This window comes from Epinephelus moara, chromosome 1 (assembly GCF_006386435.1).
Source record: "Epinephelus moara isolate mb chromosome 1, YSFRI_EMoa_1.0, whole genome shotgun sequence".
NCBI classification, from domain to species: Eukaryota; Metazoa; Chordata; class Actinopteri; order Perciformes; family Serranidae; genus Epinephelus; species Epinephelus moara.
This window is the reverse complement of record NC_065506.1, coordinates 19,339,895-19,362,342: the sequence shown is the minus strand read 5'-3', so window position 1 is coordinate 19,362,342 and position 22,448 is coordinate 19,339,895. Positions and strand designations below refer to the sequence as shown.

At 41.4% G+C, this 22,448-nt stretch overlaps 1 protein-coding gene across 3 annotated transcripts in view; it reads left to right on the top strand.

The window, feature by feature from the left end:
• LOC126389817 (MAM domain-containing glycosylphosphatidylinositol anchor protein 1) overlaps nt 1-22,448 on the top strand; it is a 234,891-nt gene that overhangs the window by 179,925 nt on the left and 32,518 nt on the right. For all 3 annotated transcript variants that reach the window (XM_050043756.1, XM_050043748.1, XM_050043738.1), the window contains exons 12-15: nt 9,752-9,932; nt 10,066-10,089; nt 12,247-12,399; nt 12,493-12,654. In XM_050043756.1, coding sequence (XP_049899713.1) covers nt 9,752-9,932; nt 10,066-10,089; nt 12,247-12,399; nt 12,493-12,654 — 520 coding nt within the window. The remainder of the gene's footprint in view (nt 1-9,751; nt 9,933-10,065; nt 10,090-12,246; nt 12,400-12,492; nt 12,655-22,448) is intronic.

Here is a 22,448-nt window from a genome sequence, read left to right as displayed (position 1 = left end):
AAAACTGCATTTTGTGTTTACTTGTGTTATCTTTGACTAATGTTTAAATTTGTTTGATGATCTGAAACATTTATGTGAGGAAAACATGCAAAAAAGTAAGAAATCAGGAAGGGGGCAAACACTTTTTCACACCACTGTATATTGAGGGATGTTGTGTTTAGGGAAGAAGATATTTAAGTAACCCTCTGTAGCAAACTTATTAATATCAGACAAACAGGCTGATTAGCTTCAATGTACCAGATCAAAAACAGGAAATGTCAGCCACTTGAAAAGAAAAAGATGTCAAGTAGCCAGTACCAAATTCGACATCTGATCATTTTACCAACAGAGAGAGAGAAAGGAAGTTTTGAGTGAGTGGTTATTAAACTTGAACCTGATGTTCCCTGAGCTGGTAATGCACTCAGTGAACATCTCTCTATCTCATCTTCCATTCCCTTTTTGTGTGATCCAAAACACCCAAACACCAATGTACCAAACCTACAAATGATGGCTAGCTTAGCAGCAGATGCTCTGACTGCATGTGCGGGAGAGTGTTCATGCTCAGCCTCTGACTGAACTCCAAACTCAACCGAAACTCTAGTTCTTTCTGTTATTTTCCTACCATCTCATGCATTTATGAAGCAGATTCACAAACTCTGTGCACCCTTTGCGGCTCACCTGGAAAATTTGGGTCTAACTTCATCTTTCCTCTAACTTTATACGTAGTTTCACCGTGTCTAAAATTCAGCTTTCATTCCATATGAACCCCCAGTGAGGAGTTTGTTTAATGGCCCCTACAGTATTTGTTTAACATTTTTTTCTTATAAAAAAAACATTTTACCTCATCACTTTATGAGTAAATTTTGCCCAAATCGTGGCCTTGGTGAATACTTTGGAGTTTTTATCCACATGAATCTGAAGCTTACTAAGCTAAGGAATAGATTTTATGTGGAGCTATACCGAAAGACATTTTCCTGAATATTTGAAGCAGTTTTGAAAATTGGCACCAGCAACCAGCCAAATGCTGGTAAAATATGCAAGTGTCAGCTTGATTCATTCACTCACCAGCCAAAAAAAATCTATTGAGAGCTTGGTATACTGTGGAATCCACCAACAGCAGTGGCAGGTGGACAAAATATTTAATTTCAAATCCTGATTCGAAGGTTCCAATAATATTTTAGAATGAAGCTTTGAATGACTGTCGTCATACAGAAAAATCCTTGAGCAAAATCATCAATATAAAAAAATTCATTCACTGGACTGAATGAGTTAGTCTCAAGTATTAAATCAACTTTCATTAATGAATAAATGTAATTCATGTTGCAGTTAGATTGTTGAGTAGATGGTCTGCCTGCAAAACCAGCTTGTTTATAGCATGGGAGCTAACTAGCCAACAAAGACAGCAGATAATATCACCGCTATTTTGCATTATCACCACCAACTGGAAGAAAACCACAGCTACCTAACCTGCTTTCTGGAGGTTGCTCCGTTGTGGCAGCCCAGTCTTTGGGCCTGGGCCGGTAAGCCTCATTCCCAGTAGGACCTCCTCTCTGTTACACCACAAGTTACACACAGGAAGTCTACTCCAGCTGTGGGCTCCCCTTGTGGAGGTCTCGCCCTGACTGCAACTGTGCAGACATACCTATTTAAGCAGTGAATAATAATACAAATGGAAAAAAAGCTGTGCATCACTATTGATTTGGAATTTAAATGTCATGAATGAAACTTCAAAGCTTCGAACTATTCAGTACAGCCCTAGTTTCATGTATGATTAGCATTGAGTGTGTAGCAGCCGAAATACATGGGACATGGATGTGACGTGGGGGTTTTACCAACTACACAGATTCGGCATTTCTAGCATGTAGTTGTGTGCCAGCTTACTGTTTGCATATTAAGTTTTGTCAAGTGATAATGTAGCTGGTTATTTATTGTTTGGAAGCGTATAGACTTTTCTAACTAGCACTGAATTAATTAAATAGATCATTTTACAACAGGATGCATTGATCTGATTGATTTATTTTACTGTGAAATGTAAAAACACCTGCAAGGTTGCTCTGCTCCATCACATTGCCTCTGGTACAATGAGGTATTCATTTGAGTCCTCTTTAAACAGATTATGGGCAGCACGGTGGTGCAGTGGTTAGCATTGTCGCCTCACAGCAAGAGGGTCACTGGTTCGAACCTGGGGTGGAGGGTCACACACAGTCACACTCTCCCTGGGTGGGGGAGCCCCTATGTGCAGAGTCTGCATGCTCTCCCAAAGACATGCAGGTTAATTGGTGACTCTAAATTGCCCCTAGATGTGAATGTGAGTGTGAATGGTTGTCTGTCTCTATGTGTCAGCCCTGTGAGAGTCGAGAGACCTGGCTCCATCCTATCATAGCCTATATGATGAGCAGTTTGAATGAATGATTGTGGTTGTTTTTTTTACACAAACATGTAGTTACAACCTGTTGAGGGCCACAGAGCCACGTGTACAGGAGAAAAAAGAACATGAGCCGCCTCAATATAGAGAGGAGCTACACAATGCCTGCTTGGCTTCCATGGTGAGTGTAGCAGCTTCAGTTGATTATGATGGACACACACTGCTGTGGGCATGCTGCGGCTGTGTCCCATGTATTTTGTCAGTTACAGTATAGTACCTTTAAAATGACGATAATCTGTATGCAGACAAACACCTTAGACATATACACCTTACACACACAGTATGTATCATATTGAAATGTACACATTCTGCACATATGTACCACAGAGACACTCAGTTCAGAGAACAGCCATGCCACATACACACATGCACTTGTGTTTCTTTTAATCCCAAACTTCTTCCTGTCTTTTCGGTGTGTATTCTTCGTCTGCATTGTGCCTCCCTTATTGCTTTTTTCTCTCCCTCTTCACACCTTTCTCCTACCATCTCTTAATCTTTCCACCTCATCTCTATATCGACCACTCGTCTGCCTGCAGCTATGGAGATGTGTACTGTGTGTGTTATGAAGTGTAGCTGACCTGGCCTCAGATCATAGGTTCTTTCTGCACTGAGACACAGGCACGCACAGTCACACTCCCATGCAAACACACATCCCCATTATCATATATATGAGAAATTAAGAATATTCATGATGAATCAGAGTTGTACATTAAATCAAATGTATGAATAATTTATGTACATAACCAACCCCACTATGCAGATATACTCGTATATTCACACACAGGGCCTCAAAGAGAGCACATAGGCTCATTGTATCTCATTCATAAAGATACAGTGCACACATGCACGGATGATGACTTGTTCACATGCACACGGTAAATATCATTGAACTGCTGAATCAGTCATGAAAGGGATCCAGTAATAGAGGATAATAGAAAAATTAACCTCACACTCCTTAGTGTTTGAAGAGGCCGCCTCCTCTCACGCTGTCGGGCCAAATTTCTCTCATACACACACACACACACACACGTCACTCTGTCCCTGTGTTTCTGTCTCATGGCTGCTCCTTCGCTCTCACCCTTTTTCACACATTCTTTGTCTTGTTGTCTCTTTGATGACAGCCTGATGGAGACACAGCTGAAAACACTGTCTGGCAGAAATTTTTAAAAGCGTGTGTATCAGGCACACACATGGGCTGTCACACACACACACACGCACACACATCAAGAGAGGTACATGGACTTCCATATCGGTTTATCAACCATCCACCTCTCTGCCTCTTTAAATATATCTCTCACTGCGGTCACTTTTGAGTCTCCTTCTGTTGGTCCTCTGTCTACACGCTCTATAACTTTCTCCCCCTGCCCCTCTCCCGGTCACTTTAGCACACACACACACGCACACACACACACATTTTGTCCTCTGACCTGGCGAGGAAGGTTAGACAGAGACAGAGGTAAGGAGGCAGACTCATACCTGCAGTGGGAGAAGCTGAACTCCTCTGAGTCACATTTCAGCAGCTCATTGATTTAGTGTGTTTTCAGCTCCATAGTGTGTATATACGTGTTTGTGTGTTTGTGCATGCTTTTAGCCTGGGTCATTTTTCTATCATCTATATCCAGCGCACTGTAACCAGGACCAAAACAAGAGTGTGCACGTGTGTGTGTGTGTGTGTGTGTGTGTGTGAGTGTGTGTGTGTGTCCAGTCATGAAGAAAGCACACTCCGCTTTCTTCCAAAGCTCTGACTCCTCAGCATTATGAACTCATCTCTCCCTGCTAACACACACTCCATACATATTACATGAGCATTGCTCTTCTCTCCTGCTATATTTCACATAATTATGCATATGCTGTATGAGCAGTGTGTAAATGTTTATATGGATGAATGTGAGCGTAAATGGGTATTAAAAGGGCACAATACATTTTATTATCTAACTGCTACCATGCAAAATATTAAACACTGTATTATAATGTATGAGTTGTTTGTGTAGACAGTTACGGTGGCAACAGAGCAAATATCTGAACACATGTCTAACAATGCAGATACACGGGAAGCTTTCTGTATTACTGAATGTGTCAACAGTGATAACAGTGCTGAGCAATGCACCATAAATGTAACAGGCACTCAGAAGCTCCAGAAAAATAATGGCAGATATAGTTACAAGATACTTTACAGATTTTATATAAAAAAAAGATAGTATCATCTTCGAAAATACAGCTCAATGTCAAAACCGCGGGGTCTGAAAGAATGATAATTGAATCATAGGTCCGAGGAAGATTAAATTATTCAGGCAACATAAAGACTCATATTAAAGGTGCATTCATTCACACGTGTGGACAGATCAAAGTGTAAATGGTACATCAGGAAATCGGCAAAGGAACACAGAAATCCTTTTGCATATGTCGGATTGATGGTGTAAGCGCAGACACAAAGACATTTGAGTGTGTGTGTGTAGGCAGTGTTTATGGCTTGTTCCCACCAAACACTATGCTTAAGTTCAGTCAGTTTGTTGCACATTAGAGCAGCTATTTTTGCGTTTCTACAGACAAATGTTGTGAATGGTACCAAAAGAACTGCTCCATTCTGTCTTGTTTTTTCCATCACCACTCTGTTGCAGTACTTGGCACACTAATCTGATACCAAAAAGTGGAGCTAGAAACATTGCAGCCTATTGATTGGTCAATAGAGAATGTGGCTCAGTGGACTGTGGCCCCTGTTTCTTTGGTGGTCAGTTTACATATATCAGTCTACTTTAACTGTAAAATGAAAGCATGTGTTGCTGCCTTTTCATCTTTACTTAAGATGAAAATTAACAAACTGAGAAACAATAATTTATTTAACCGAGCTGCCTAAAGGACACCGCCCACAGCTACCAGCAACTTTAAAGGTACAATGATTTCTTGCATGTTACTTAATGCATGACCTTAAATATCTATATGATAACTAAAATGAACTTGAATTTAAAGTGGTAATGTGGACTGCAAATATTCTATTTCCTCAAATGAAGGGGAAAAAAAGTGGCGGAGCATTGTTCCAATGCATTACACCCCTGCTCAAAACACTCCAGTCTAATGTCACACAACCCCATCATTAGTGAAGAGGAGCAGGATTAAGTAGTGACACGGCTATTACTATCACTATCCACCTTGCCTACATTAAGAGTCGCCTATTGTCCGCAGTGGAAACGCAAAAGTTTAAATCCAATGTTTTCACTCTTGCTTGTCAATTACACACAGGTCTACACATCTATGGTTTAAGTACATGTCCATATGAGTTATGTACATATCAAGAGTACTTTACCAAAGGTGTTTGCTGGAAACGTGATTTATGTGTAGCACTAACCCAAGAAAGCTTGCCTAGAAAATGCGAGATCAGGTGCTAAGTGCTACTCTTGTGCATTTTCTGTACCAGCTTTTAAGAACGCTGTGGCAGGTTGCATCCAAGGTTGCTAAGCAACCTAAACCAGCACCGTATCATAGCCTATTTTCCCAAAAATCCTGAGTGCAGAGCTGATCTTCTTCCAGGTGCTGTGTGCGTGTTTGTGCACCGCAACGGCATTGCTCAGTGTGCCTGCCGTGCGTCTACACTGAAAACAACAAATCTGAGTTAAAGGAAACTCTGGAAACACCACACAAGATCTCACTGCAATAAATGACACATTCAGACACTGCTACTCCAAACTACACACCCCTGGCAATGATACTACATCTATCGAAGCCGATGCATTTCTGAGGAATGTCTCCCTTCTGAAACTTAACACAGCCCAAGCAGAGACTCTGGATAAATCACACACCCTGGATGAACTTAAGAATCCCCTGAAATCCACCATAACTTTGATCACACTCATCCCAAAACCAAAGAAAGACCCATCACAATGCTTCAACTACCGCCCCATATCATGAATAAACACTGACGTTAAATTAGAAGCAAAGCTTTGGCATTAAGACTGTAATCTCATCACTTGTGCGCCCGGATCAAACGAAAACAACAAAGGGCGCAAAAAACACATGGCATGTGTATGGCCCTGCAGTTCCATGCCAGATAAAATTTAGGAAGTTCAGACAGCAGTACAGGGAACAAATTCTTTTATGATAATCTTAAGACTGATGGAAATCAGATTTCCTAACTCCCTAAAACTATTGTTTCACCATACATGGACAGACAAGCTTTGGACACAGTTTAGAGTAAGACACAGTGGATACAGACATAAAGAGGTACATGGAATATCTAAGAGTCAATATAAAATATGAATAGTTAAAACTGATTCATTGTAAATAAAGTAAATAACTCAATTTAGGATACAAAATCACACTAACAGGTTCCTTACTAGTTGGCTTCTGCCCCTCAGCTTGCAATAACGTATCTCTCTCAGGTGACATATTGCTGCAGAACAAGTACTTTGACTTGTATTTTACATTATTGCATTGATGTTTTTACTTAAGTAACAGATCCGATGGCGTCGTCCACCAGTGGATACAACAGTTTTCACGATACTCATCACATTCAATGTGGGCTGCCAGATTTGGATGGAAAGCTTGTGATTTACTTTTTACTTGCTTTATTTTATCTTAAAAGTAGCTATCCTCCCCATCTCTTTTTGCCCTCAGTCACAGACACACAGACGAAATTCACAATGACCTGCGATCACCATCCAAATTGTTATTTGTACAAAAGCTCCATTTGGCACTAATACCACACACTTACCTGATGACACTATCAGGCTCTCAGAGCAATTTAGAAACTCGGGGTCCAGGACCTTACTCATGAAAACTTTAACAAGACACATCGCTGTTAGAGAAATCGAAACCTGTGACCTTTCTTTGATGTGATGGTCTCTTAAACTAAAAGGTCGCTTTGCTGCCTTTTCATTGAAAGATGCAGTATCCTGTTATACAACATCCTGCTACCAAGTCCTTTGTTAAGTCTCTTTTTTCTGAATTCCTAGTTAGCTGCTGCTGCTGCTGCTAACCAAAGTGATAATTTGGTGGGTACAATGGTCAATTAACCAAAAAATTCTACGTCACTGCAACTATAGCACAAGCAAAGGCAGTCCTGTGTCTCGTAATGCAACAGCTGCTCGCAGCAGCACCATAAAGGAAGATTTTGCTAGGGGAAATATGGTAGTTAAAGAGCAGATGGGAGGGTTGTTGTTTTGGGTTTTTTTTTTTGGACAAATTAACATGAATTAGAGAAGAGGACATATTATTTTTTGGGAGGCGATGTGGTTTATGTTTAGAGAAAGATCATTTTGCCTTCATTGACAGGTACCTGCTGTTGTGCAAGGCGTGAGAGGGATGCTCCATGACTGGCACGAGGGGGTGAAAATTTGGAGAAACTGAAAAATGGAAACAGCCACACTGGCACTGAGAAAAAAAAAAGACTTAACAGCCATTAGTGGCACAGGGCCTGGTGAGGAAGGGAGGATTTGATTCCAAGTATGTTGCCCAGCACAAACTTACAGGGATCGCGTGCTGTGGCTGCCATATGGGACTCACACAATAATTGCAGTCAGACCAAATTCTCTGCAGCCTGGGCAGGAGGCACCATGGTCTTGTCAATAGACACGATCGGCTCAGTCTAGCTGAGCTGGAATTTGTGGTGGTGAGTAGACATCCAATGGGAATAGCACACCTCAACTTGAGTGTCAGAGGACAGGAGGAAAAGCAGATTTCACTGGGGCGATGTCAGAGCATGCAGCACCGTGGCAATTATAGGGAAAGTTATGGGATGCATCAGTGCCTCTATGACTTACCAAACTGCCAAACTGTTATTCTTTGGATAGGAGCAGCTGAGTAGAAGCAGAACAGCAAGCATGCACATATGAGCCCTTTTTTTCCTTGTTATACTCATATAAACTATTTTTTTATGAAGCATAATTATCCTGCAAAATTGGAATAGATAACTTTTTTATGCTGCTTATTTTTGGCCAATATTCTCATCTAGCAACTTTTGTAGTCAAGAGCTCAGTGCTGTAGACATTTACCATACACACACACACACACACACACACACACACACACACACACACACACACATATACATTTACACACACTTCTGCTGCATGCATTACCTGATAATGGCATGCTGTGGGTGTACTAAGGTGTTATGTTGGAGTGGCTGACCTAATGCATTAGATTGAGCTCACTGTCAGGTCTTTAAGTAGCTGGGATCAGAGGCAGATACACAGCTAATGGATCCTTCTCTCCGTGGGTGGAATAACACAGCGATAGCTCTATTAAAAGTGATGAAAAAAAAAGAAGAAGAAAAAAAACACCACCAACTTAACTTTCGAAAAATGAGAAGACAACAATTGGACTGGATTAACATCATACCCAGGTTTTATTTTCATATTTGTTCCTGTAAGGCACAGCCAGCTCAGTTTTCGAAAGGCCATTTGGGATTTAATGTCGTTTGGTTTGTACAGTGAAATAACTGTTTCTTTAATTGCTACTATTACAGTAATATTTATTGAGTCAGTGTTGTGGGAGTGGTGGGCAATAATGCACTGTGTGAAAACCATGCAACTTGCTGAGTGGACCAACTTTAGTTTTAGAGAGCAGATCTCAGTACAGAACACAACCTCTGAATTGAGATTGGGTACTGTGGCCTTTGCTGATGAAGAGATTATTGCAAACGATTCTTTGACAGATACTTAGCTTTGTTTTGCATAAAAGATTACACTGAAAATGTATAGTCCAAGATAGCTGCAATCCAACTCAAAGTATTTTGACTGGCTATGCGCCCAGAACTGACTGTATGCCCTCACCAAATTTCCTTGACGAGATCTGGAAATGAGAGGAAAGTTGAACAAACATTGAAAAGTGAAATAATACGATGATATAGTGATTAATCGGCTGTGTGTAGATAAACGATTGTTGCACCCACATCCCAAAGCAAATATCTGTGATCAGTGGTTTGGGGCTTTAATCACATCTGAGCAGACGGTGTTTTTGCCAAGGAAAACAATATCTTTAACATGAGTTCGACTTTGTTTGCCTGTTTATATAAAATTGCATAAAAGTGTATTACTAGTGTTACACTGTCGAGGCAGTTAATATCGCAGTGAAGCCCCTTCAGATTGGTGATGAGAGGGAGCTCTGTGTTGTTACGGGGGTTTTAATAGCTGAGCATATCAACATCAAGTGGTGGAGGTGAGGGTAGGGACGGTATAACAGAAGGTGGAAAGATGGGAGGTATGCCTGTCAACACCATGTGCCTCTCACTCAGATTTGTCACATTTTCTGGGGATATTTTTTTGTACTGTTTTTCTGGCGCATATTTGTGAGTATACATTTCAACATGTCTGCATCTTCTCCACTTGTGTGTGTTCACCTGTACAAACCCAGAACAAGCAGAACCTGCCGTCGAAGCAAATAGACCTCAAGGGCAAGGAGCCAGAGAAGGGAGTGCTGATGTCCCACACCATCTCAGACCTGAGAATCCCTCTGTCCTATGAGGTCCATCTGGCCCCCATCACCACCTACAGCACTGGGGACTACGTCAGTCGCATCATACAGTACTCAGAACGTGAGTCTATTTTTATCAACAACAAAAAAATTCTGAGGTAATTATCTCCTATTTCCATGTATGTACATTGTATAAAACATGTGTAAGTGGACTGCTCATATCTGAATGCTAATCAACATTGTTTTTTTTACAGCCTACACCTACCCAAGACCTTCAGGTGAGACAGCTCTCATAACTACCATCCTCTGCTCTTCCACATTTCTACATTTCACAGTGCTAAGCTTGTTGTTGTGACCTGATTGATGACAGGGTGGTGAAGTTAGGACGGCATGTTGAATTTTGATGCAAGCTAATTTAGCTTGTATGCTGCAAGCAATGTCAGCACAAGTTTGTCAAGGCAAAGTTGTCAGAACCCAGCCTTGGCCTTGATTAAATCTTGTTGCTGGGGAGGAGATAGGGGTAACGGTAGGATGAGGGAAAGCAACTGATGGCTGGAAGCAGGTCCATGACATCTTATATGTCATCCTAGTGCCTATGATTGGAGCATATGGGACTAGTTAATGCAGTGTGATTGGCTAAAAGGTTTATGGGCAAAATACTTGAATCTCACTTGTTAAAACTATATTGAAACGTATATTGAAATGTATGCCCCCTTTTTCTCTCTGTTAGCGCCCTCTCTCTCAGTCACACTCTCCTACACTAACTCCTGCTCTCTGCCTGACTCCATCCTGCCATCCCTCTCTCTTTCTCAGTCAATTGCATCTTGTCTATTTTCTTCATTAAGAGACACGCAGCATTTTTCTGGCAGGAGTGGCAGTTGGCTCCGCCAGGGTGAGGCAATTAAAACAACAGCAGATTGGAACAGACTGCGAGAACAACAGTGCAAATTGAAAGGAGCGCATGTAGTGGAGCAGGGTGTGAATAGTAATAGATTAGCTCCCTGAAACAAAGAAGCACACACAAGCCGTCCTCGTGGGTAGCGCGAGCCATATGCATCTGCAGCGGACTGTGTGAGTGTCCAGGAAGCTTTTACAGAATCTGTCAGCTTGGATGGTTTTCGTTTTACTCGCTTGCCTCGCTTTTCATTTGTGTGGCGAGTCTCTGATAATGGCAGAGCCCTCCTGATGGGCTAATGAAGGGGACAACACCACAGGGAGGAACCCCTCTATCTGGCTTAACAAGACACGTCAGCATCAGGGATAATGACCGTTGCCTCACAGAGGTTTTTCTGTTATGTTACGTTTTCCCTTGCTGATATATGCAACAATATCAGACAGCCAAAATCTGACTCCATATGGACGAGAGAAGATTGTTTGTCACGTGAGGCTGGATCTGATCATAGCTCTGTTGTGAGAATAATTGGAAAATTCAGAAATAATCAGCAGCCAGTTGAGAAACTCAGATGGGAAAAAGTAGAACTGTGCATTTAAGTTTATAACATGCACAACATACAGGACACCTATCCCCTCCCAAACTTTGAAGATTGAATTTTCAATCGCATTGGCCATTTTCATTCCGAATTAGGTGTTTACAAGATCACTTTTAATAGGAGTGAACTTTTTATTCTGAATGAAAAGGGAATTAAACTGTCCATGTAAACGCACTCATTGACATCGTCAGACCTGATATGTCTTTCTTGCTGGGTTTCTCACAAATGCTTCTTAACTTCTTTTCATACACCTCCCATACTTACCCAGCGTAAGCCCCCACTGCTCTCTACATAAAGGACTCTTATTAGATCTTTATATGTTGTTTTATCAGTAACTATTAGTGGCTGGATTTTTCTTGCTTTCTGTAAGGGGTCAACCAATGTCATATTGGGAAAAAAAAAAGACTGGGATATAACTTATAGAGTAAACCATGGTTCAGTAGGTCAACAGCTCTTCCCCTGATAATTGTGCTCCACCACGTTTTTCCCTGTTCAACAATATCTCCAGGCTGCGTGATTTATTTTGTATGAAATCTAGAAGCAGTGAAACCTTTTGATAAAGATGTTTTTTTTTTCTCTTATTACATTTGACACAGTCTGACCTTATCATAGTTACCTGTAAAATGTTCTGCATGTGGGAGTCATGCATCGGCATATGCATAATGTGTGGAATCCACTTTAAGTTTCACATTATATACCCTGCCTCCTACATTGTGCCTATCACTTTGTCAGTAATTGCCTGGCTGTCTGATCTTCACATTTGAAGTGCATTTTGCAGAGGTCATTATACAGCTATATTGTCGACGTTAATTTCCTGGGAAAAGTGGGTCGAGAAAAAACCTGTAGATCATGTCACCTATAATTTGTAATGGCGCCTGCTTGACATGTCTCTGATCTAATGTGTTTTCCTCTCTTGTTTGTTCTCCACACACACGCCTACATCAGATCACGTGTGTGGTTTTGAGGATGACAGAATCTGCGGTTTCTCTCAAGACCGAAGTGATGTGTTTGACTGGACGAGACAGAATCACCTGACGCAGAATCCCAAGCGATCTGCCAATACTGGCCCCGAGACTGACCGCAGTGGGACCAAGGAGGGTGAGGAAAACTTTACACTGCACAACATCATCATGACATCTAATTCTGTGTTGTATTCAAGACTCCAGTAGAGTGTTGTCTTGTTGGTTTCAGGGTACTACATGTACATCGAGGCATCCCGGCCACGTGTGCAGGGGGACAAGGCTCGTCTGCTGTCTCCGCTTTTTAATGTGACCTCAGTCAGGGGCCCCAAGGGCTCCGGCAGAGTCCCGTATTGTGTCTCTTTCTACTACCACATGAAGGGCAAACATATTGGTGAGTAGCACAGTGGAGAAAAAAATGCTCATAAACATACACACACACATACTGTATTCTACCTCATGAGAGCATTCATAGGAACACAGTGACACACATGGATATACAGTGGAGAGGATGCTGACACTCCATACTATCAGGGTTCTCATATCGCTGGGCTCCTGTCAAAAGCTGAACTTTTTGCTTGACCCTGGCTTGTAGAGCTTGTCAGATGCAACATTGTATGTAGGTGTGTGTTTGTGTGTTTGTGTGTGTGTGTGTGTGTGTGTGTGTGTGTGTGTGTTTGAAAGAGAAAGCGAGTGAGTAGATGAGGGGGTGGCGGGGTGTTACCAAAAATTCTGTTTGTATGTTTCTGCCTGTGCCTCGGTGTGTGTTTGGAGGTGGCTGAAGGGGGCAGTGGGTGTGTGATTTATGGCAGTGGCAAGACACAATCAGTCATTTGGGGGAGCTGTTCATCATAATATGCTCTGTCACACAGCTAGAATGCATACATCTTGTAGCCTACACACCTGCACACACACTTACACCCACCCCCACAAACACACACACACACACACTAGATTTCCACAAAAAACTAAAGTTACAAATACATGAAGGCACACCCACATTTATTTACACACACGCACACACACATGGACAGTGTTGATTGTTTTCACTGTAACATTTGTTACATTCTGACCTCTGTCTCCTAATGATTCAGTGTGTTAAAGGACAATGTTTGTGTGTACATGTGTGTTTGCATACCCAGATACATATGTAATGATTACATATACTGAACTGTATAAATGACAGCAAGTCTGAATGTCCACCAGTTTGGTGAACTGAATTATTTCTACTCGATTTTCTCAACAACAATCAGATGATTGCTATGAAATCGTGTGCATTCATGATAAACTCTAATATCTGATCATCTCCACTGCCACCGTGAGGTTGACATTTGTGCTTCAGAGTGATTATTAGGACAACTATGAGATAGATTGCCAACCGACATTCAAGTTCACTACATTATGGTAGCTGGTGATCTTTTGACTTTTCCTGTAGTGCCACCATCAGGTCAGATTTCACTGATGCTGTGGTACATTTTCTTATTTTTGGATTGGCACTTTTACCCAATATGCCCATACTATATATCCTTTAAATCGGCCTTAAGGCCCATTTATGCTCAACGTTAAATACGGATCTGGATACGGACGGAGCCTTCTGTCCATGCTCAGCGTTCATTTCGTCCGTATTTCTGCACGTTTCCAAAAAGCTTACGGATACGGGCCAAACGAAGCAGTACCACCGGAAACCGTGGGGGCAGTGTTGCTGTCACTACCTGATACGTAGCTCTAGTGAGACACGAAGAAGAAATAACAATGGCAGAACTTTTTCACCTGAAACGCTGAAAATAAAATAAAAGAGGGAGACAGGTTTTTCCTATTTTATCTTATGTTGTTATATTTCTCCCTCTCCCCTCGCTGGAAGCCTCGGACCTCCTGCCTCCCACCACTCGCCTCCGCCTTGACTAAACACTGAAAATAAAATAAAAGAGGGAGACAGGTTTTTCCTATTTCATCTTATTTTGTTATATTTCTCCCTCTCCCCTCTCTGGGAGCGTCCGACCTCCCGCCGCCCGCCGCCCGCCGCCCGCCACCCACCCCCGTCTCAAACACGGAGGCCTCCCTCTTTGCGGAGCCCACCATCCCGGCCCCGCACATACTCCCGAGGCTCGGGTCTCCCTCCCGGCTCCGCTCCGCTCCCAGGGCCGATCCTCGCGCCCTCCGACTGGGGTCCCTCTGTTTTTGTCTTTTATGCAAGAGGTACATTATCAATATCTCCTCCACAGTCGCCATGTTTGTTTTTGAGTTTGTTGTTGTCATAAACTTTTGACTCTGGGCTGCCCCCTGGTGGATATATTGGTTAACATCCATGCCAATGTAAAGGACGCATGGAAGTATGTGGGCAGTGATGGTAACATCGTTTGAACGGACGTATACATTTTCGTACGTAAAGGGAGCATAAATGGCTGTGCTTTGTGTCCAATGCTAATTAGCAAATGTTAGCATGCTAACACACTAAACAAACACGTGAAACGAGGTGGTAAATATTATACCTGCCAAATATCAGCATGCTAGCATTATCGCTGACAATGTTGGGTAGTAATATAACTTCTTCCATTTACAAGTACTGTAACTAATTACTAATAAAATTTCAGCTATATATTACAATTACCCCAAAACCAAACAACTCATTACACGGTTACTTTTGTTCTCACATCACTACTGACTTGAAATGCAACAATCACATCTGCGGATTCATCTTCATAATTGTTGTGCTGCACAGGCACGTTTTAAAGCAGCAAGCTCATTTTGAAGATGGAAACGCTAACCTTAACAGTCGAAAATATTCTCATCATTTTGATTTTGTCGGGAGGAAAGATGACAAGAACACTATTGCTGCAGGTAGTGCTACTAAAACTCTTTCCTGTACAAAAAACACATCCTCAAACCTCTGGTCTGAAAAACCTACTACAACTGACAGCACAACAATGTGTAGCTCCAGGAAGTACACCCCACCACAGGTGAGCCCTCCTCGGCTGCAGAGGTTGGCTTTAGCCCTACACTGGCTAAACAGCCAAAACAAGATTTTACTCTTGGACAACTGCAGGCTACAAAGAGATAATGATAATGAAGCTTGTGGCTGGATATGTTGTGTATGAAATGTCGCTCCATGAGTGACTCTCCATGTTTCAGGCAGAGCTTTGGGAAAATACCGGTCACAGGCAACAGAAAACGTCAGGAAAAAATAATTTGCAAGCTATATTGCCTCAGCTACACATAGCCCTGCTGTGATAACACTGACATTAACATGGAGGCACACATCGTAATTTCTGGAAGAAGTAATTCCATTGCTTTGGAAAGAGCAACAAGTAATAACTGATAAATTACATTTTAAAAGTAACAACCCCAACACTGATCATTTATAAGACAATCTTTATTTATCCCACACTGGGGAAATTCACTTGTTAATTGTTTGTACGTGAGCATGCTGATTTAAGCATTTAGTTGTATTCTCTCAGAGCTGCATGCCTGCCTTATTTCCGACCATTGGTTGAACCCTTGTCCCGAGTTTGTTTGCTTTTCTCACTTGACTGCAGCACTGATTAGAGTGTGAAGTGCCTAATCAGTATTCAGTTATAAATCAAACACAGTGAAAAGTTGAATATAACCTTCTCACCCACAGGCAGGCACTGACACCATTTAATCTGACTATTAACATTGACATAGATTTGCATAAGTTTGGAAATGCAACCACAGAAGCACACAGAACCAGAAACACACATGAAAGCATTTAGATTGATTTAGATTTAGGATACATTCAGATTTATGTCTTCATTTTTCATGTCTTTTATTTTATTACTGGAAGTATATCGTAGCTAGATTGCCTACAGTCAATGCATGCTGAGTAGTATATGTGAAAGCTCTATGAAACTGACCATGAAATAAATGACTTTGTATACAGATGGCAGGGATGGTCCACCACCATTTCCTTTGTCACTAACACCTGATGAACTAAGGGTGCTTTCACACCTGCACTGTTTGGTTAGGTTCAGTCAAACTCAAGTTCATTTGCCCCCTAAGGGCGGTTCGTTTGGGCAGGTGTGAACGCAGCAATCGTCGGGTACCCACCAAAACAACCGGACCAAGACCTTCTTGAAGAGGTGGTCTCAGTTCGGCTACAAACGAACTCTAGTGCGGTTTGTTTGTGGTGAGAACGTGTTCAGACCTCAATCCGAACCAACAGCAGTTGCATAACGCATTGTTTGGTTTAAACATGAGCATGTTACAGTTCCAGAGGATTATTAATGTGTGCCTCCTCCTGTACCGCCTCAATATGCGCACTCAGTGCCCTAAAATGAACAATGCAAGCATTGTAGTAGGCGAGACCGGGGATGATTGTAACAATTTTTGTTTGAGCAAGTGTAACTCAGTGGGTTTTTTTGTTAGAGCTCTTAAATTTTGATACGTGGTACCCATATTTGTTTGCTATAAATAACACACACTTTGACCTCTACTACACCATCACAGATTATGGAAATTAATGTCAAATACAAAGAGGTATATTGTTACAGCGTACCCCAGTACCGGGGTGAGTTGTAACACTAGCTGGGGATGGATGTAACAATTAAATTATTGTGCTTAAAAAAGATTCATAATAGGCTGTATTGTAAGAATACAATAATTATAATATTAAAATAAATAGAAATGTATAACATAAATACAAAAATAAGTACAATAAAATAAATAAAGATATATAACATAAAATAAATAAAATCAAGAATAATAAAGTATTAACCTGTGTGTGTGTGTGTGTGTGTGTGTGTGTGTGTGTGTGCATTGTAGCCTGAATGAGGTTGACGTTTGAACAGCATTTTAACAGTTGAACAATAAACACTTTCAAAGAGTTACAACCCTCCCCATGCCTAGCAGCCATGAAAGAGCTAACCGTTTTTAGCATTTAGCTTCAAAGCTAGCACTAATGAAACACATCAAATTAAACTAGAGAAACTACTACTTGAACCTGTCTAAGTGAAACAATTGTACATACAACACAATGGACACTATGCAAAAAAACTATTGTGATGAAAATGTTTTGTTTCTCACCTGAAAAACTGTTTTTGGCTCTAGAACAGACAAATTTGGACTCACCAGTGAGCTCCAATTGTAAATGGGAATGGACTATGTTGATGATGTCACCACAGCTTGTTTCTAATTGGCCAAACTGAGAGTGTTACAACTATCCCTTTGTTACAACCATCCCCGGTCTCCCATACACGATGACCATCGCGAAAACCAACCCACGTAGTTGTCCCTCCACTGTGACATTAGAAAGTTTTGCATTTATCTTGCAAGTGTACTCTTCTCCGTTTTGTTTACTTCCTGGATTTTGGATGGAAATTTAGACCAATTAAGAGCAGCTTTCTCGCACAAGGCATTTTATCTGGCCGGCTTGTAAATGCTGCCGTGAGAACACGAACCAACTCTAGGCAATTATGCAACTTTGTAACAAAATAAGTCCCTGATTCGGACCAAAGCAAGACAACTCCAGTTCTGAAAGCACCCCAATACTACTGATGCTAGCTTGATGTGAATTTTGGAGTTCATATCCCACCTCGTGTTGAAAAGTCAGTTATTGGGGCCTCAAAATTTAGAGAATATTACAACTTTCTTTTCAAACTTCTGGTTACCTATTACTTAAATGTATGGCTGGTATACCTCTGGTATACGATCAGCACAGTGTTTTTACTTTCCTTGCTCCTTCTGAGTACTCTCTATGATCTCTTACAACACATTTCAGCACTTTACACTTCAGAGTGCTGAAATGTGTAATGTATAGTGGATACTACAGCACTCGCATTGTGCATTTTGTCTTGTAGGTGTTTCACAGCACAACAATGAGACAAGACAATGCCACATCAGTCACACAGCACTTGCTTACGATTAGCACACTCTGTTACCAGTTAACGCCCAGCTCTGCTACGAGCCCTCCCTCAATTTACTCTGTTGTTCTCCCAGTCTGTTCCAATCTGTTGTCACTTTAATTGCCTTACCTTGGCAGAGCTCACACTCCTGCCAGGGAGACACAGTGTGACTCTTAATGACGAAAAGAGACAAGATGAGGATAAGACAGAGGGGGTCAGTGAGAGGAGAGATGAGACGAGAGGAGAGAGGGGAGGATGGGGGTGGGCCAGCCTTGGAAGGAAAAAAGGGGGCCCTAATGAAGAGAGAGAGAGCAAAGAGGAATGTAGGAAAAAGAGACGGACTGAGAAAAATGAAGTGCGACAAGAAAGGAAGTGCAAGCAAACAAGTATGAGGAGGCACAGAAGGGAGGTAAAAAAAAGGCTTGAACAGAGCGCTGCAGAAGAGGCCATCAACTTGTTAATGTTCAGAGGTGGTGAGAGAATGCAAGCGGTAGTGCTTTATGCTGAAGTACTCTAACTAGTTTTAATGTACTCCAAAGTATAGTGTGCAAGTACTGCAAAGTGTTGAAAGGGCTGTATATGTTGAGAGCATTCAGGTACTTTGACACAAAGAAATTTTTAGAAATGCTGTTGAAATGTTGCTCTTTTCTGACCCACATATACCTTAGCTGTTTTATAATCACGAGGCCATGTGAACACAAAACAGGCGAAAGTATCTTTTCAGGATTTTGCAAAGCGAGGACAGAAAGCACAATGCTGTTTGACTAGTTTGCATTTTAGGTGGGAGATAGACTGGAAAATAAAGACCTCCCCATGTGATGTGTTTTCTTGTTCACCTTAATGTGCTTCTCTTTGGGCTTGCTGGCAGCAACAATAAACAACATTTAATTAGTTTTGCTTGGCATTGGGTGGTATTTTAGACTGGCTCAGGTTTGCAGAGTGCCACTGGCAAGCTTACTTGGAATCACTGGATTATTTTTTACTTCAGAGTGATGGAAAGCAAATTAGAGTTTGAGGTTATTTAAATGTTGTACTTCTTGTATGTTGTTTTAAGACTTTTAATTAGTTTGCTGTATGGATGTTTTACAGGTCTGTTTGGAAGAGGGATGGGGTGCCTATGTGACAAATTGGCTGTGTTTGCTGTTTGAAAAGTGTCTTCCTCGTTTTTTTCTTAAGATTTAGATTCTTCTTTTTGAGAAAACATTCTGTCGGCTTGTTGTCTAGAAAGGTTAAGGTTAGATTTGTCCCTTTTCTTATGCACCTGAATTAGTTATATACCCAGAACTTGGATTTACATGATTTTGCTTGTCGTTATGGTTTGGTGTCAGAAGCCAGACTATAATTCTCAGTGCGCAGTTTAGCATAGCTTTGGCTCTGAGGCTAACCAGCACTAGAAGCAGAGACAAACAGGACATGAACCCTATTTGGAGGGATCCAATATGAGCCGACTTCTGATTATCTAAAGAAAGACAGCATAACTCATCTGAGTTCAAGTGTGGCAGTGCACGTGTACTTCTGTCTGTGTGTGTGGCTGTTTATCTCCACTGTCCTCCCCACTCACGATTCCACAGACAAGTAGCCCTGATAGAGCTGTGCCTTCTCCTCTGCCTCTCTGACACTCTTACCAACACACTCTGCTTTACCTCAGTCCAATCAATAGACTGCTTATCAGAGTCCTCTTTCCTCCTGTCCTGTGTGTGTGTGTGTGTGTGTGTGTAGGTGGTGATGGTGAGGGTGCAGCAGAGATAGGAGGAGAGAGAGAGAGAATGGGTGGTGAGTGAGGAAGCAGACAACGAGGCTCAGATATGTGGAGGTAGAATGAGAGAGTGGGCTGAACAGGTGAAAGTGGGCTACACCAGCATTAGCCAGTGTTTCTCTCCATTATATAACTACAGAGCCGCCCATGTCCTTTCAAATCTAATGTGATGCATGTGACTCTTTTATGTGGCTATTCCACTGGCATTATGAGTACATTCTTTTTCATGCAGCATGATCCAATCTATAGACAACCTCACAAAAGAATGGTTAAATAATCGTATCTCATTAGCTTAGCTTAGCATAAACACTGGAAACAAGGAAATAGCTAGCCTGGGTTTGTCTGAAAGTAACAAAAATGGCAAGTAATGTTTTAATGAGGAGATATATGCAGGACTATTTCTTGGCACGGCAGACTGATTTCCTGGAGACTCTGCTGGTTGCTTGCCAACCTCTTAGTAATGACAAGAGGTTTTCCTGTCTCCATGCTAGGGCTGGGCAATATATCAACATTATATCCACAGCATGATATGAGACTTGATATTGTCTTAGATTTTGTTTACCATACATGTTGTCTTTTGCTGGTTTTAAAGGCTACATTACAGTCAAGCTATCTATTTTTTTTGGCTTACCTGTTGTAGCTGTTTTCTTATTTGCCTGTTCTTAGTTGTTGTGTCCACTTAACTGATTATTTATCCAAAGTCAACAACAAGTCAAGCCCTCGATGTCTTTGCAAAATTGAAATTGAGGTATTTGGTCAAAAATATCTTGATATGTGATGTATGGCCCAGTCCTACTTCATGCTAGGCTAAGTTAATTAGCTGCTGGCTCTGGGTTAATATTGAATGAACAGATCTTGTCTTCTCTGAGCAAAGAAGTAGATAAGCGTATTTCCCATGATGTTGAACTATAGCAAAACAAAACGTAGCCTAAAATTGGTTTTGACAAATCTGACAGATTTAGATTCATACACACTTTTGAATTGACACATTTAGCTTCGGCCATGTTTTATTAAACCGGTTTCATGCATGTTGGAAACCGGGATGTCAAAGTTTTTATTTGAGGATTTATAGATGGTCAAAGGTTAATTGAAATGAATGTTTATAACTGGATCGACAGCTTGCTTTCAACAGCTTCTTTCTCTGTAACACATACAGATACTTATTTACGTAACTTCCCTGTTTGCCCACATAAACAGTACACTTTCCCTAGTCATGCCTCTCTTGTGACAGAGTAAGAAGTTAATTACTGCCAGGCTGCTGCTTATTTCAAGGTTTAAAGAACATTAGCTCAAAGATACACACAGACACACACACACACACACACGCACAACAGAATGACAGTTTGTGCTCACACGCAAACATTCATCTACATGCACAACCATACTGTATGTGCACACACGCACACACATACACACATACATACAGCATATAACACACAGATTCGGTGCCCCCTGCTTGCATATTTGTTTAAGAGACTGGTGGTTGGTTAATGTTCCAATTAGGAGCTGGCTGAGGATCGTTAAGAAGATGAATGGTTCTCTCACACCTTAGAGACCCGAGAGAGAGAGAGAGAGAGAGAGGGAGAGAGAGAGAGACTATTTGGATCACTTCCTTCTGGCTCGAACAGTGTCATTCTCTCCAGCTTGTTTTTCAGCATCCAGGACAATTGATTTTTACGTCATGTTTCCACAGTACCTACATTTTTTTAGGATTCGAACAAAACATTAATTGGCAGTGATGTGTGTACTTTTAATTAAAGTTTCTCACCTTACAACCTCTCTCCAACACCTTTCCATCAGTACCTCCATCTGACGTTCTCTCTTCCATCCTTCTTGCTACTATTCTTTTGCTCCATTACACAAATTTAAAACTACCCAGTAGACTGTCAATGTAGAGTTTAAAACAAGTCACCACTCATCCAAGTTGCCTCACACATTTCATTTCCACCTAAATGTCATCCACATACAGTATCTGACCTTAGAGCTTCGCCCCAGCATATGCAGTGTACAATTCATTTGTTTCCACTTCCTATATAAACTGGGTGAGGTCCACAGCACAGCCATGTTTTTATAGAAGTGAAGGCAATTCAAAGTACGTGGTGCTCAAACATAGATCCAGCAGTGTGTTCTGCTGCTTAGAGTTTTGTCCTCCAGATTTTGTGGGAAAAAAAATCTTTTTTTTGGCATTTAGTGTTGACAACTTGACAACAGATGTTGGGGATGTTGGACAAATCTAATGAGAATGTCAGAACAGAACCTCCTCCTTGCACAGTAAATTGTTGCTGGGCTGTAAGACATGGAGTGGTTTCACTGGGATGAAGGCAGTGGTTGGCTTCTGCATCTCTTGTGACTGTAAACAGTTATTGCATTTTTGTAAGTATGGTGGGATCTATCATTAGTTGGACACTTATTCTAATGTAGCTGTGTGGAAACACATGATTGTTAGGCCAGTTACAGTTTGGATTGAGGCGTCTGAACTGATTTGACACAACTTAGATTATAGCCTTCAGTGTTTGTTTAGTGCGTCCACTTTATTTATTCATTCATTCAATATGTGCTCCTTTCTGACTGTCG